At 42.7% G+C, this 14491-nt stretch overlaps 1 protein-coding gene across 1 annotated transcript; it reads left to right on the top strand.

The window, feature by feature from the left end:
• The first annotated feature begins 643 nt into the window (after positions 1 to 643).
• Positions 644 to 8117, top strand: LOC147882418 (uncharacterized). The gene is made up of 7 exons (XM_087400240.1): positions 644 to 856; positions 1101 to 2730; positions 2953 to 3137; positions 6937 to 7017; positions 7295 to 7381; positions 7512 to 7667; positions 7828 to 8117. Exons 1-7 carry the CDS (start codon positions 725 to 727, stop codon positions 7828 to 7830), a joined length of 2274 nt encoding a protein of 757 aa, XP_087256366.1. The 5' UTR covers positions 644 to 724; the 3' UTR covers positions 7831 to 8117.
• The last annotated feature ends 6374 nt before the right edge of the window (positions 8118 to 14491 follow it).

A 14491-nucleotide genomic window follows, 5' to 3' on the forward strand; every position in this document is an offset into this window, starting at 1 on the left:
AATTTTGGGTTTGATCACAATTTTTGGGACAGTTTCCAAACATTCTGCCTTCCAAACATGTTTGTCATTTACGCAGAGGTTGATCTGAAGAAGAAAACAAGGCCTCTGCAAGGCTGTCCTTTGGTCCTTGTGCGTCTTCAGTGGGCTATTTGATCTTCGGACTAGTTCCGGAATTTTGGGTTTGATCACAATTTTTGGGACAGTTTCCAAACATTCTGCCTTCATACTTTAGTAGATGCACGGATGCATATTCATCTACAAAAGCACAGATCGTCCTGCACTAATCTTTGTTCTTACGCCAAGCATTCGCACTTCATAGACTACAAGCAGCACTCCCCTTACTCAGTTACTCATGATCGATTCACATTCCATCGACACGTCTATTGTTATCGCTGCAGATACAAAGAATGACTTGCATGTGAAGAGCAGATACAAAGAATGACTTGCATGTGGACATAGCTAGATATACAAAGGTGATAGGTAGAACCTACATGATGTTGAGTCAATATAGGAATTGTTGTTGTTGTGGCGTCACAGTTTCTAAGATTTCCAATTGCAAGCATTTGGCCTTGATCGTGGAAGGAGATCCATCGATGAGTCTGTTTGTTGCAACAGCTGCAGACAGTGAGATAGTACAGTTTCATTCATATCGGAATGAGATAGATGGATAAATCCACATAGATCGACAGGTTATCTTATCGTTGTTATAGCTGCAGATCGATAAATGGAAGTGGATCCTTCTTCAGATCCTTCAACCAAGCCTCGCAGAACTTTAGTCTGGACTCCGCGTCATCATCTGGACTTCGCTGCTAGAGCAACGGCACTGTCGCCCGCCGTCAAGAATGGCCCCTCAGCCGTGAGTTTGTTTTTTATTGCTGGCTCAAGATTAACAAAACAAACGAAATTCGTTTCCATGTAATTCGAGGTCATTAATGTGAGATTAGACGTTGCTCTTGCTGCGCAAACAAGCATCCGTTCATCCGTTCAAGCAATCGGATCTACTTCGTTGAGACGTCCGCTATCGTTGCGAATAATTAGTTCAATTTTTATATACTGCTGATCGGATCTGCGGTGTGGTTGATTCATGTGACGGCGCTCAGAATTCCTCTGGCAATGTGCACCCGGAAACATGCATCTCTGACGACAGTTGCTCAACGATCCGAAGATTAGGAGAATCCTGCAGAACTAAGAGATACACAAGCTTCAGCTCAATTACCGCCGATCTATCAGATAGCCAAAGCGACTTCAACAGCGATGCAGGTCATGCGGCGTCTAGCGTGGATGCAGATTTTGACTGGAGGATCATGGGCCTTCCTCCCCACAATTTCGATCACGAGAACAAATTTGTTGCTCCGGATCCTTTTCCCCTTCGTGCTGCACTCTATCCTAGCTCCCATGCTCAGACCGGCCTTATTTGGCCTCGTTCTCATGCTAACAACGCGTTTAAACTGTCAGAGACAGGATTTCGCGCAGTTCCGTATTTCTCGACTGTCGAATCGCCACTTGGTGGCAATGGGACAAGGAAAACGGTTGATACGGAGCTAACTCGCTCGCGTTCATATAGAATTGTATCCACTACCGCCACTCGCAGTCCTGCGGAGCTAACTCGCTCAAGCTCATGTGGAATTGCATCTACGTCTACGAGACCACGAAGTTCTGCAAATAACCCGAATCCATACCACTTTCATAGCGGAGCAATACAACCTGCAAATGCAGCGGGTTTCTTCCACAGGGAATTGGAGCCGTGGCACTCAGAAATGCATAGCACTGAGCTGGCTGTGTATGACCGAGTGTCAAATGAAAAAGCCGCAGCTCCCCCTGGGATGTATGAAAGACACCACAACCTATCAAAATCTGCGCGGTACCCAGGAATGGCAGAGGATGTGGTACTCCCACTAGGAGGAGGAGATGAGAGCCAAGCTCAAACACCGGCTTCCGCCTTCCAAAAAACGCCAGTGAAAAATCAGCCGGCCGGAGTTGCTGAGGAGAAATGCTTCTCGACGGAGTTTGCTAAGAGACTAGGCAGATTAAAATCCACCCTCCAAAACGAGGTAACACGGGCCGTGATGAAGGGCATGGAAAGGCTACAAACGCTGGGGGCTCTTCATCTTCCGAGGTGGCTGAACTGCAGCGTGAAGCATGAGAAGAAGAAAAAGGGATCTGCAAGAAAGAGGGGGAGGGGGCCGAGGGTAAAGACCGCAAAGAAGCGGGGGAGGGCAGGGGATTGGATGGGTTACGAGAGCGCGAGAGGCGTGGTGGTAGCGACGCGATCAACAGGTACGCCATGGACTCCTCCCATGAAGCAAGCGATCAGAAGGCAACCTGTAAGACAAGAAACCGATCTCACAATTCAAGCGAACGCCATGGACTCCTTCCAAGAAGCTGCAAGTGAGAAGGCAAGCAGCTGGGAGGCAGGTGCGCCATGGACTCCATCAACACTAGATGCAGCGCCATGGACTCCTTCCCTATTGAGAAGGCAATCTGTAAGTCGAGAAGCCGGTTTCAGATCTCAAGAGAATGGCTCATTGGTTGTTCCGCATATTAATATCAAGCAGCGTCAAATTATGGAGGTTGGAAATGTTGGCAATGAGAGGAGGAGAAATTCTACTGATCATGTGGTGAGGCTAGATCTTGACAGCGCATTGCTCAACGAATTTCTCCGGAGGCAAAGAAGCTACCTTAACATTGATGGATGTCGTTTTCATCTCCTGCTTTCCAGTGCTTCTTCCGGTAAATTGTTGTTCTTGCTCATTAATTCATCTGTGCACCGCTGCTAGATTTCCAGGAAGTTTGCTGATCGTAGACAATTCCATTGTTGTTGTTGATGTTGTTAAATAATCATGTTATCAATTGTTGTCCAATAGACAATTCCAAAGTTATTATTATTGTTGTTCAAACATCTGATAATATTCCAGCAAGGTTGCTGATTGTCCACACTCCCCTTAATTCCAGGTCTCAGCTCCATAATTTCGACCATCTGCTATGCTTGGATATCCGACAAGATCCATGGATCACAGGAATGGATCGCTCTTCCTGTCCTGAGCATCACCAAACGTGACTTGCGGAACAACAAACGAGCTACTTGGCTCTTCCAGCAATCTGGAATCGATATTGCAGCTCTCCTCTTCTTTGACGAGGTAATCTCAGCTCCGTTTGCGATTTATGCATGCAGCGTGCTGTTTCCAAATTACGATTAAAGATTCTCATCCAAGATGGTTTAGAAATTACGATTCTCATTGTAGATGAGTGCCAAATTACCTGGCTACTTGTTCTTCATTGTGACAATTTTAGTCCTGGCTAACAGCACCGTTTAGAGTGATTGCATCAATTATATTGATCTCAAGTATGACCACCCATATATTGATCTCAAATATGTCCCCCTTCTATAGAGAAATTAGAATCTTTTTCTTATTAAGAAGAGGTTTGGGGGAGGACCATTGACGAATTCCCAATTATTAGATTAGATGTACAAAATGTGGACCATTGGATGCTTGTAGCAAACGTGGTAGTTTACATGCAAAAATAGTTAGTGTTCATTCGCGTCTGCTTCTTCGTCTTGATCTTCTCGCAGTTTCATGGACGTAGTTCCAACTTCCAGCACATCAAAAACCTTGGCCTTTGTGGACCGATCCTTCACAAGGTATGCGTTCGAGCTACACTAGGCCAGAGGCATCGTGGTGCTTCCCCAACATAATTCTAATTATCGTCATCTTTGCCACTGCTCCGGATCTCATCATCACTTCTCGTGCATCAGCTTCCAAGTTTTGCAATACAAGAATGATCCACAACAGAAGATGTTGCCATGGCCATGCAAAACGACTCCCAGGAAAACATCATCGGGGAGGGTGGCTTGAGCATGGTTTACAAGGCTGTGCTGGCCGATAAAGTAGTTGTCACCTTGAATAAACTAAAAGATGTGGGTTTTTGGGATAGTTTCTTAAGGGCGAGATTGTAATGTAGAAGGGTGTTTGAGCAAAGAGGGGCTTCCCTTCTACGTCGACCGAAACAGCTATGGTTGTCAGAGCGGAGGTAATCCCGATTGGTTGAGCTTAGGATTCTTTTGCATGATTATCGTTGCAATCCCTGCAACATGAGGTGTTTCCATGCTTGTACCCAAAATGATTGTAAATTTCATCCCTACACACAACAACAAACCATAGTCCATAAGGAGAATGAAAATTGATTAGAATTTATGTTTCTCTCAGTCTGAAATTCTTTGTCAAAGTCCAATGTGCATGTCTGATCGTAAATGGAGGAACAATTTGGAAGATCTAGACCCCGCATTGACAATTAGGCGTATTTGTATTTGAATCCATCCAATTTGCAAGTGAGTCGTAAATGCAAACACAAAAAATCGTCCCTATGTGTGGACTGAGTGTAGATAAGCATAAAGCTTCATGCTCAACATGGCTTGCCACAGGTTGCATACTAATTCTATTTAATTAGCTCCTCGGGAGGTGCACCATCAAGAAATCCTAGGTATCATGTGCTTTCAACGGGTATTAAAAAAACCCATCAACTAATTTTTTTCCCTAATAAAACAACCCCTTTTTACTTGTGAACTAACATATTTTTTTCTAATGTTGAATTAAAAAACCCCTCTTGTTATTGTAAACCCATTAAATTTTTTCCAAAATTGGAATTAAAATATCCCTTTTTTTGATTGCATGTGGTACACTAAAATTTTGGGAGGTGAATCTCCTGAGATTAGCTCTCCCCCCATCAAGGGTCATGATTAGGTGGAGGATAATTTCCACTGTCAGATCACTGGCTCAACCAAATCCATAGTGTCAAACGTCAACATCACCTAGTATCTCGAATCTCATGAGAAGATGAATCACAGGTCGACATCCACACGAGAAGAAACATGGAATGTAGAGGTTGCCAAAGCCCATTTGTAATAACAAAAATCCTATAGAATGCATGGAGGCATTTCCCAAAGGTCAAGGTGGCTCACGACTACCATCGCTCACAATCTTGATCTTTTGGAAATGCATCTTGTGGGAATTTCCCTCATGTCTTGAAAATATGTGCCCCTAGAGAACAAAAAAAGCTCACTTAATTAGTGCACCTCGATGCCCAAATCAAATGGATCAATATGTCCCCCCCTTTTGGCAAACTAGAATCTAATTAGTTAGCTCTCTAGAGATTGAAAATATGATTAACCCAAACTAGAAAAGCCCTCCTAGAAATAAAAAATTAGATAGAACCTCCTCCTAAAAATGAAAATTCTACATAGTTAGTAGAAAGATTACCTCCCTTAGGAAAAAATAATCCTCTTCACTCACTTACCCTCACCTAACCTTCCATTACCCTTGCCTCCCCATGCTCAATCATCTTCCCCTCCCTTAACTCTCTCTCCTTCCCCCTTTTGCAACCTTCCCATCCCCTACCTCCCCTCCCACCTTCCATCTCTTTGTCCTTAGCTTGCCTTCGCCTCTCCTCCTCCCTCCTATCTCTTCCCTTCCCCTAACCTTGTTCTCGCCTCCCTCTTTCCTTCCATCTCTCCCACCTCCTTATTAGCCTGCCCTTGCCTCATCCCCTACCTCCCATCTCTCCCCTTCCTCTAAGCCTGCCCTAGCCACCCATCTCTTTGTCACCTACACTTACCTGCTTAACCCTCAGCTTGCCCTTGTTCCCTTGCCGACCCTTCTATTGCATCATCCCCTCTTCCCCTCACTTGTTTCTCTTGCTTGCCCAACCATCCTCCCCTTCCCATCTCTCCTTCCTTCTTAGCCTACCCTTGGCCCCTTGCCTTGCCTTCCGTTGTCATCCTCTCTCCCCCTCACTCCTCCTTGGCCTTTCGCTTGCCCTCTTATCATCCCCTTCTTGCTTTAACAAACATAAGGTTACATTACATTATTCAATGTCAGTTCAAGTTAGAATGGTTGTTTAACAAGGAAAAGATTTTGCAATAACACCTTGTGTCCATTTGTGAGAGTGATTGGTACAAATCTAGAGCCTTTGGTAAGTAAGATATGATTATCATGCAAATATATAGGAGTGGGATCTCCAAATTGGGTGAAGGCTTAGAACAAGCAGTGCTGTGAGGTCATGTCCCATGAGGCATGATCACCCCTTGATTTAAAGATTTCGCCATTTGAGACAAGGTTTTTTATAGGCTGTTTTTTACTCTCCAGAGGCTACGAGTGCGGTGCTCCAAGCTTGTTTTCTATACGTGGTACACATAAAGATTTTCTTTGTTGCCTTCTCTCTAGGGGTCCACTCGAATCTTCTACCACCACATCGTGTGGTGTTGTGAACAGGTGAAGTGTACAAAGCCGCATGATAGCCACATTGTCTTGGCTAAACATGTTTTGTGCTTGCCACTGTGACTGACTATCTTTTGGGGTGCCACCTATCTTATGAGCTCCCTTCTTGTCATTGTAGAGTTTGGGCCCCCCTTGTGCTCTGGAAAGAAGCAGAGTATTCTTGGAATGAGTCTGGGAATTTGACAAGGGAGTGTGTTGTTAGGGGTGCCTATTTTTGTGATTGAACCTCTTGCTTTTACCACTCACATATAGTGCAGTGAGATTAGACGAACTAGATGTGGGTTTTGTGTGCTTCTACATTGTGTCCTCTTGGAGGATCTTTCCAATCAATGAAGAGAGAAGTATGTGACCAAGCCCACCTTACTCTAATTATACATAGAAGCTGATATTTTAGCACGTCGAGTAGATAATTAATTACAAGTGGTCTAAATAGATAGGCCTGCCAAAGATTTTACATCATCTGGTTTCATAGATTGAGTAGTGCTACTCAAGATTTCTAGTAGATTAGCAATACTATCCCAGGACTTTACCCTCTTAAATTCTAATTCGATATAATTTGCAACAGTTAACAGTCATGAATTCAATGACATGATAGTACTTTGTGGTTCTTCTAAATTTATTGCTTTGCATTCTCAACATTGTGTCATGCTTTACTTTTTTCCAGCTAGACTTGGAAAGTCTGGGCGAAACTGGACACTACAAAATATCCACAGTAGGAGAAGATATTCTTCCCATAGACCAAGAGGTGATCATCATGAACTCCCTCCGTCAAATTCCTATTTGTTTTTTCTGATCGTTGTGTGGAAGAGTTTCATAGAAGTGTGTGATATCATCATATGCATCCGCGTATCATTTTCTGGCTGATCATGTAATCACCACAAGATAAGGAAATCTGTAAACCCAACATACTTGCACTAGGCAAGGATTCATGTCGTCTTCTAGCTCTACTAGTTCTGGATACATTAAATCTATCAGAACTAATATATTAACTAATACATTGCGAGCCTGCATAATTCTTGTAGGTTGCATCCTGCTGTACGCTTCTTGTCGAGAAGTATTACAGAGACGTTCATCCTTCGTTGCATGCAAGGTGCATTGAGATTCTACTGGTAAGGACCAGTGCACTGATATTATATTTCTAAAGGGCACGTGCAATTTTTTCTTTAAAAAACCAGCTGTTTAAACTTTCATGTGTCGCATCCGAGTTGCCACAAATTTACCAAGTATGTTGTGTGTCAGCTTGCAGGTCTGATTCTAGACACCAAAAATTTAGATTCTACGTCTGTTTTCTACACTCAAAGGGATGAATCTGCGTTTGATGCTCTAGCGCGGGGGACCGAGCACGCAGTGCCACGAATTTCACCGTCCGACCACGCAGTGCCACGAATTTCACAGGCATGTCATTAATTACTACTTCATCAGCTAAGTAATTTAATCTTCTTGGCATGCATAACGGCCTCTCGGCCCTTTCTACGTAATTCGATCACAAACCATTCATTTCAAGCATCAGATTCATCATTTTAAGGAGGGTGTAAATGAATAACCATGTATGCAGTGAATCAGGAGGCCGAATAAACATCCCCCCACACTCTGGCAAGTGATGCCTTCTGTCCAACGGAACCTGGTTGTGTACCATAGAAACGCTGATTTTCAAATATTTCCGGCGACTCCCTGCGCGACTACAGCTTTCAAACTTTAATTTTATCATCCAGCGTATGCACGCCGATCACATATTTTAGCAACATGCACTCGAAAAGCACAAATCTGACCACAAACTCCATTGTAGAACGCTCTACCAAGCCTGATCTGAGACGTAAAATATATATATCTGTGGTGCAGCTCATTGCAGCTAATTTAGCGACTGGATACTTCTACATATACATCCCTTGACTCACAATTGAAAATAATTCCAGGACGAACATCAACATGAGGCCCGGCACAATATCCACAATGACCCAACTCGGAATATATCTCCTCGAAGGAAGTTTTACAGTTCCTAAGGCCAAATCCTGGCAATATGCCAAGTGTGGAAATTTATTAGAATAATACAATCATTACTTGTTAAAATCTTATGTTGCATAGACTTTGATGTCAATGATGGTTTGCCATGTTAAGACTTAATTCAGCTCTCAGATCTGTGATTTTTAATCTCCATTTCTTTTAGTCAAAATAGCATGCTACAACCCATCACTTGAGAATAGGCAATATTATAATACAGTTGAGCAATTTCCTCCTTGGTTTTTTGCACTAGTTGTTAGTGTATGATAATTATCTAAGAGAACTACATTAAATAGCAATTAGAATAGTCAATTTATTCCCTATGCAATAAATTGACTCTTCTAGTCAATTGATGTGTACATTTTTTTCCTCGGTTTATGGTGAGAGATACACAACTTGGTCATAGTTTGCTTTAAAAACCTTGATTGATAGGATATCGATAATGCCATGCACACTTTCCTCTTTATTCACTGTGGTCCACAGGCACCTTTAGAATAACTCACATAGAGAATGCACCACGTAGATTCATTGCCATACATTCAGAGGCACTTTCACAAGGAACTTCTAGCCGCTCACCATATAGGAAAAACCTCACAAACTAGGAGAAAGGAGAAAATTTCCTAAATATAACTAGGCATTTTGGTATGTATATATAGGAAAACTCCTTTCCTAGATAAAATGCATACCTCTATCTAGGAAAAGAGGTTGTCATCTAGGAAATTAGATGAGTGTGTTACATTTCTATATAGGAAATAGATACCTCTATCTAGGAAAAAGATAAAATGCATACCTCTATCTAGGAAAAGAGGTTGTCATCTAGGAAATTAGATGAGTGTGTTACATCTCTATATAGGAAATTGATATTTCTATATAGGAAATTGATACCTCTATTTGGAAAAAAGAGATTTTTACCTAGGAAATAAGACGTGTGTGTTGCATTCCTATATAGGAAATCTCATTCTCTAGTTAAGATCTATACCTCTATCTAGGAAAAGGGGCAGTCACCTAGGACATTAGAAGAGTGCGTTACATTATTCCTATATATGTATAAGGAAAAGTTCCTTTACATAATAGATTAATTAGATGACATAGCGCATAAAAAAGAAAATGTGAATTGGATTCTATATATATTAGTCTTTATATAGGAAATTCACATCCAACACAACAAGACAAAGCACCCACAGACGCGTTTACTAAACTGAAAAAAAAACTTACGGGTGCATCTATTTGCACATCTATTTCCACGTCTAGAGACCCGCGTCTAACAACGCGTCTATATAGCAGATAGATGCACGTATAGATGCACATCTAGACACGTAAATAGACTCTCTGCTAAAAAATTTAAAAGATAGACAGATGCATTGTTAAACGCGTGTATAAATGCATTTATAAATGGTCTTATAGATGCCTTTATAGATGCACAAATAGACGCTTCTCAAACAGACAGATGCGTATATAGACGTGTTTATAGATGCATTGATAGACACGCTACTTTTTTTTTTTTTTTAATTTACAGAATGCTGTGTATGTTGTGTATGCTATATAGCTACAAGAATCCCATTTCCACATTATGTAATTCAATTCTTATAGCCTACCGCATTTTAATTACAATTCCAAATAAAACATTACAACTCCAAAATGCAATAAAATTGAAAGCTCAAAAAGTGCTTGTATGTACATATAGCACAAAGCTAAGCCACGTCATGTGGCTTCAAGTACAAAAAATAAGAGTGTATATACAAGAGGCTGAAGCCAAGCCAGTGGCTTTAAGTATAAAAAAGAGTAGCTAGCACTACTTCTACGACTAATCTATGCTCTCCACATCCTCACTCCCTTTTACACTCCCTTCTGTGCTCCCTTCTTTGCCTCCTTCCTCGTCTTCTTCCTCGTCTTCTTGTGTAGGGACCTGTAAACAAGGGACAACATATATCAATGTATGAAAAATCAAATCTTTACTTATAATATTGACATTATTTAATTACTTTCAAATACCTCGGGGGTCGCTCCAGTAGCCCAGATATACTGCTCCTCAGTAATCAACCCGTCATGATAGAAGTGCTTCCATGTACCTCCTCTGCGATGGTGGTGGTGGTAGGTTGTCTCGACAGGAGTATGGTATCTGCCCACGATATCAAGCTACAAGATGACACAATTTGCGGAGGGGTTAGTACAAAGAAACAACCTTCTAATAAACTACATAAGCAATATAATTTGAGATCAATACTTACAAATTGGGCCTCCCATGATTCAACACCCCTGCTCCAAAATGCACGCTTCCATATTGCTCTATCTGGATCCTTCATGCCTCCACATGCTGCAGACTAGGGTCCTCCCTCGCTGACTTCATTGCTTTCTTCCACTCACGTTGTGAGCGGTGTGGGGTGGGCCCCTTGGTGGTTGACCTCCCTCGAGCCTGACAAGCTCCGCTAGTGCCTGCCTCTTAAGCGAAGATCTTTTATTGCCAAGTATCGTAACAATCTTTGACTTGGCCCATTTATCTGTGAATTGACGATTGGGGGGGTTAGGATACCTAGAGCAAACAGTAGTGAGGGTCTCATCAGCCAACCTCTTTGGTTGATATTTGTAGTGGATAAAGCAATCTTTGTAATTGTTAGCAATTATAGAGTGCATGAAGGCCATGATGTCCTTCCCCCGTGTATCCATCAAGATGCCTCTTGTCTGAGTGATGTCATAGAATATCATACCATCACCCGGAGGCATGTCTAAATCATCATCGTCCCCACCACCACCCCTCCCAAAGCACTGTGCCATGCATCCCCCACTGCTCTCCTTCTACTACACCTGCTACTGTGTCGTGTCGAGCTAGTACGTTGGCCACTCGTAGTTGGAGACTGCATGGGACTACGTGGACCACTCGTAGCTGGAGAACCGAGTCTCGACTGCACAAGAGTATGCCGATGGCTCTGCGAGACAGAAAGACCTCCTGACGGCATGGGGAAAGGGGCATAAGACGGCATGGGAGAAGGGGCATAAGACGGCATGGGGGAAGGGACATAAGACGGCATGGGAGAAGGGCCTTGGCTATGTAGCCGGCTGGGCTGTGCTAATTCCGCTGGGGTAATCTCAGCTGGTGTGGGGTGGTTTGGAGTCTATAGTGCCGACTCCTAGGGGGTGTTTAGAGTACCCGTCATATACTCGTATAACTCTGCAAGACTAGGAGGGTGCCCTAAAAGGTTATATAAGTCCCTAAAAATAGACTGTCGGAGATAAGCTGAGCCCGAAGAGCTTCCTAGCCACATGATGAACTGGAAAAAAGAAAAAAAGATGATTATTAATGAGCTGAGAAGAACGGGGAAGGGAAGAAAAGATTACTATTGGAGTGTGTCTATAGACGCGTCTGAGAAGTGCATCTATTTTTGCGTATAATAGTGCGTCTATAGACGCGACTGTTTGTGTCTACAAACAGGCTAGACGTACGTCTAGATGGGCCTATAGATGTGGTTTTAGACTACTCTGAGACGCGTCTATAGACGCGTTTCGACAGACGGACTATTCTAAAAAGTAGAAAAGGACATGTGCCCGACATAAAAACGTAATACTGATACCAAAATCATGCGTTTCTTGGATATGACAAAGGACAAATCCAAAGAGAGCAACTTCCAAAAAAGATCAACTGTAAAAAGACTTACCTTGGATAGAGGTATGGAAGCTTCTTCTCCTTTTTCAAAGTTGCTTCTCTTCCTTGTTCACCCTCTTTTCCTTTAAGCTTGGAAGTAAGTGTGGGTGCCTTCCTCTTACGTGTAAGCTTGAAAGTACATGTGGGTTCCTTCCTCTTAAGCATCAAAACTATGGATCTGCTAATAGCAAAGCAAGCAAGGTGCACGAAGTATAAGTAATGTGAAGAAAAGCAAAGCGAGCGCGCTAAAAGCAGATTTAAAAACTGTCTATAAGCGCATCTAATAGCGCATCTATATGCACGTCTAAATATGCTTGTAATTGTGCGTCTAGATACACAGAGCAGATGCGGTTTTAGATGCGCTTGTAGATGCACACCACAGAACAGATAGACGTGGTTTTAGACGCGCCACAGAGTTTTAAAAATAAACATTTGAAGAAAAGAAAATTTTTTTGGGTTGTTTGTTTGTAGGATGTCTTCATCTTCAACAAGTAGCTGCAGTGAGGATGAATCCCTCCGTATCCACCATCGCGAAATGTGGACGGAGCAAAAAATCAAATATATGTGTGATCGATGTCGAGGAAACATGTATCGTCCATGCAGGATTACACAATCACATCTCAAAGTATGAAGAAGGGGATGCGACCGTAAACATGGTAAGTGTTAGAGAGTTGAGGTTGATTGAGATACCTATGGGTGTTCATATGTTTGAGTTATGATCCCGTTTTAATTTGATACAGGATGCAGTGCCACACCTGCGTATGTTGCCCTATGCTCGCCGTGAGGATGCGAAGTGTCGGTGATATGAGGTGGGATCTTCAAGAGGGACTGTTATACGGATGCATGGAGTGATGGTGATAGTAGCCCTCCGCCATTACCTCATGAAGCCATGGAGGAGGAGGTGCTAGATGATATGGTGCGGGATTTATATGTCCATCAAGGCAGGGATGATAGCATGGAGTAGGATGATCTTTTTACCGCAGTATCGACTCCACTGTTTGAGGGGTGCACATTCTCTGTTCTACGTGCCTCCCTTGAGTTACTAAACTTGCAAATCATCTATGGATGGAGCAATGCAAGTTTGAATGCATTACTCAAGTAAGCTTTAAAGTCTATTTTGCAAACATGGTGAATTATGCTAGTGGGTCAATTACTCGAATGCTTTTCCTCATTTATGGTATTCATGTGCAGACTATTGTGTAAAATGCTTCCAAGGGAGAATAAATTCCCGATCTCAAGAGATATGGCAAGGCAACATGTGACCTCTCTTGGAGGATTAGATTACAAGCGCATCCATGCATGCGTCAACGATTGCGTTTTGTTTTGTGGACTACATAAGGATGCAAGAGAGTGCCCTACTTGTGGAGAGGAAAGATATAGAGTAGATCTCAAAACTTTGGACGTGCCTCGTAAGGTTCGGCAACATTTTCCCATAATCCCTCGCATCCAACCTATGTTCAAGTGCAAATCCATTATAGAGCTCATGTCATGGCATTCCTCCCATCGATCAACCGATGGCAAGTGGAGAACTCCTGCAGACCTTCTGCAGACTCTCTTGCATGGAAGCATATTGAAGACACATGGCCAAGCTTCAAGGAAGAACCTAGGAGCTTGAGAATTGGATTGGGTATGGATGGTGTGAACCCATTTGGTCTCAAAAGCACCTCTTATAGTGTATGGCTAGTGATATTGGTGAATTATAATCTCCCACCCTCTATGAATATTAAGAAAGGACATGTTATGCTGTCCCTTCTAATTCCAGGGAAACATAAAGTCAAAAATCCTGATATTTATTTGGAGCCTTTGATTGACGAGCTAGAGATACTTTGGAGAGGTATCAAGGTGCATGATGTGAGCAAGCCTCCCTCATCACGAGACTTCAACTGCAAAGCAGTCTTGATGTGGACGATGCATGAATTCCCACGCTATGGCGAGTGTTCAGGTAAGCATTGCACTTCTAATTATGAATAGGCAAAGGATGTGGCACCCTAAACCCACATTCAACTCTTAATTGTGTCTATTGTTCAGGTCTCACTACATCGGGTTACCATGCATGTCCTGTTTGTGGTCCTTCGCTAGTTGCCTCACGGGCAGATGCATTGAATAAGGTCATCTATGAGAATCACCATCGATTTCTCCCACCTGATCATCCTAGATATGTTGCCCCTTGGAATGAAGTCCTCCCATAATCACTCACCGTGAGAGATTGGATGAGAATTTGGGACGGTTCCATGACTCCTCCACCACTTGGCATGAGCCAGTACGGGTTTGTAACTATTGTGTGCTATATTGGCTAGAAATAAAGATTTCCCGCTAACACTTTATTTTGTTTAGATACTCCATCTTTTATCATTTACCATATTGGTCCCACCTCAAGATCAATCACCTGCTTGATCCCATGCATATCTTCAAGAATGTGGCATCTACCATTTGGGAACATTTGAATGGGACACGAGATTCTGTAGGCATAAGGGAGGATCTATGTACAACAGGGAGGATGCATGAAGCTTGGCCACAAGAGAGACCAAATGGACGTGTTTTTTTACCTCGTGCACCATGGAGGTTATCAAAGCTAGAGATGGCG

Source organism: Dipteris shenzhenensis, chromosome 29, assembly GCF_047967505.1.
Source record: "Dipteris shenzhenensis isolate YYH24624 ecotype China chromosome 29, Dip_SZ_1.0, whole genome shotgun sequence".
Taxonomy (NCBI): domain Eukaryota; kingdom Viridiplantae; phylum Streptophyta; class Polypodiopsida; order Gleicheniales; family Dipteridaceae; genus Dipteris; species Dipteris shenzhenensis.

What these genes read in the sequence shown, in the direction of transcription:
- LOC147882418 (XM_087400240.1), top strand. Translation starts at nt 725, where the DNA reads ATGGAAGTGGATCCTTCTTCAGATCCTTCAACCAAGCCTCGCAGAACT. An exon ending in GCTTTCCAGTGCTTCTTCCG is followed by an intron (nt 2,731 to 2,952) that starts GTAAATTGTTGT and finishes CCTTAATTCCAG; the next exon opens with GTCTCAGCTCCATAATTTCG. An exon ending in GGTGCATTGAGATTCTACTG is followed by an intron (nt 7,382 to 7,511) that starts GTAAGGACCAGT and finishes GTTGTGTGTCAG; the next exon opens with CTTGCAGGTCTGATTCTAGA.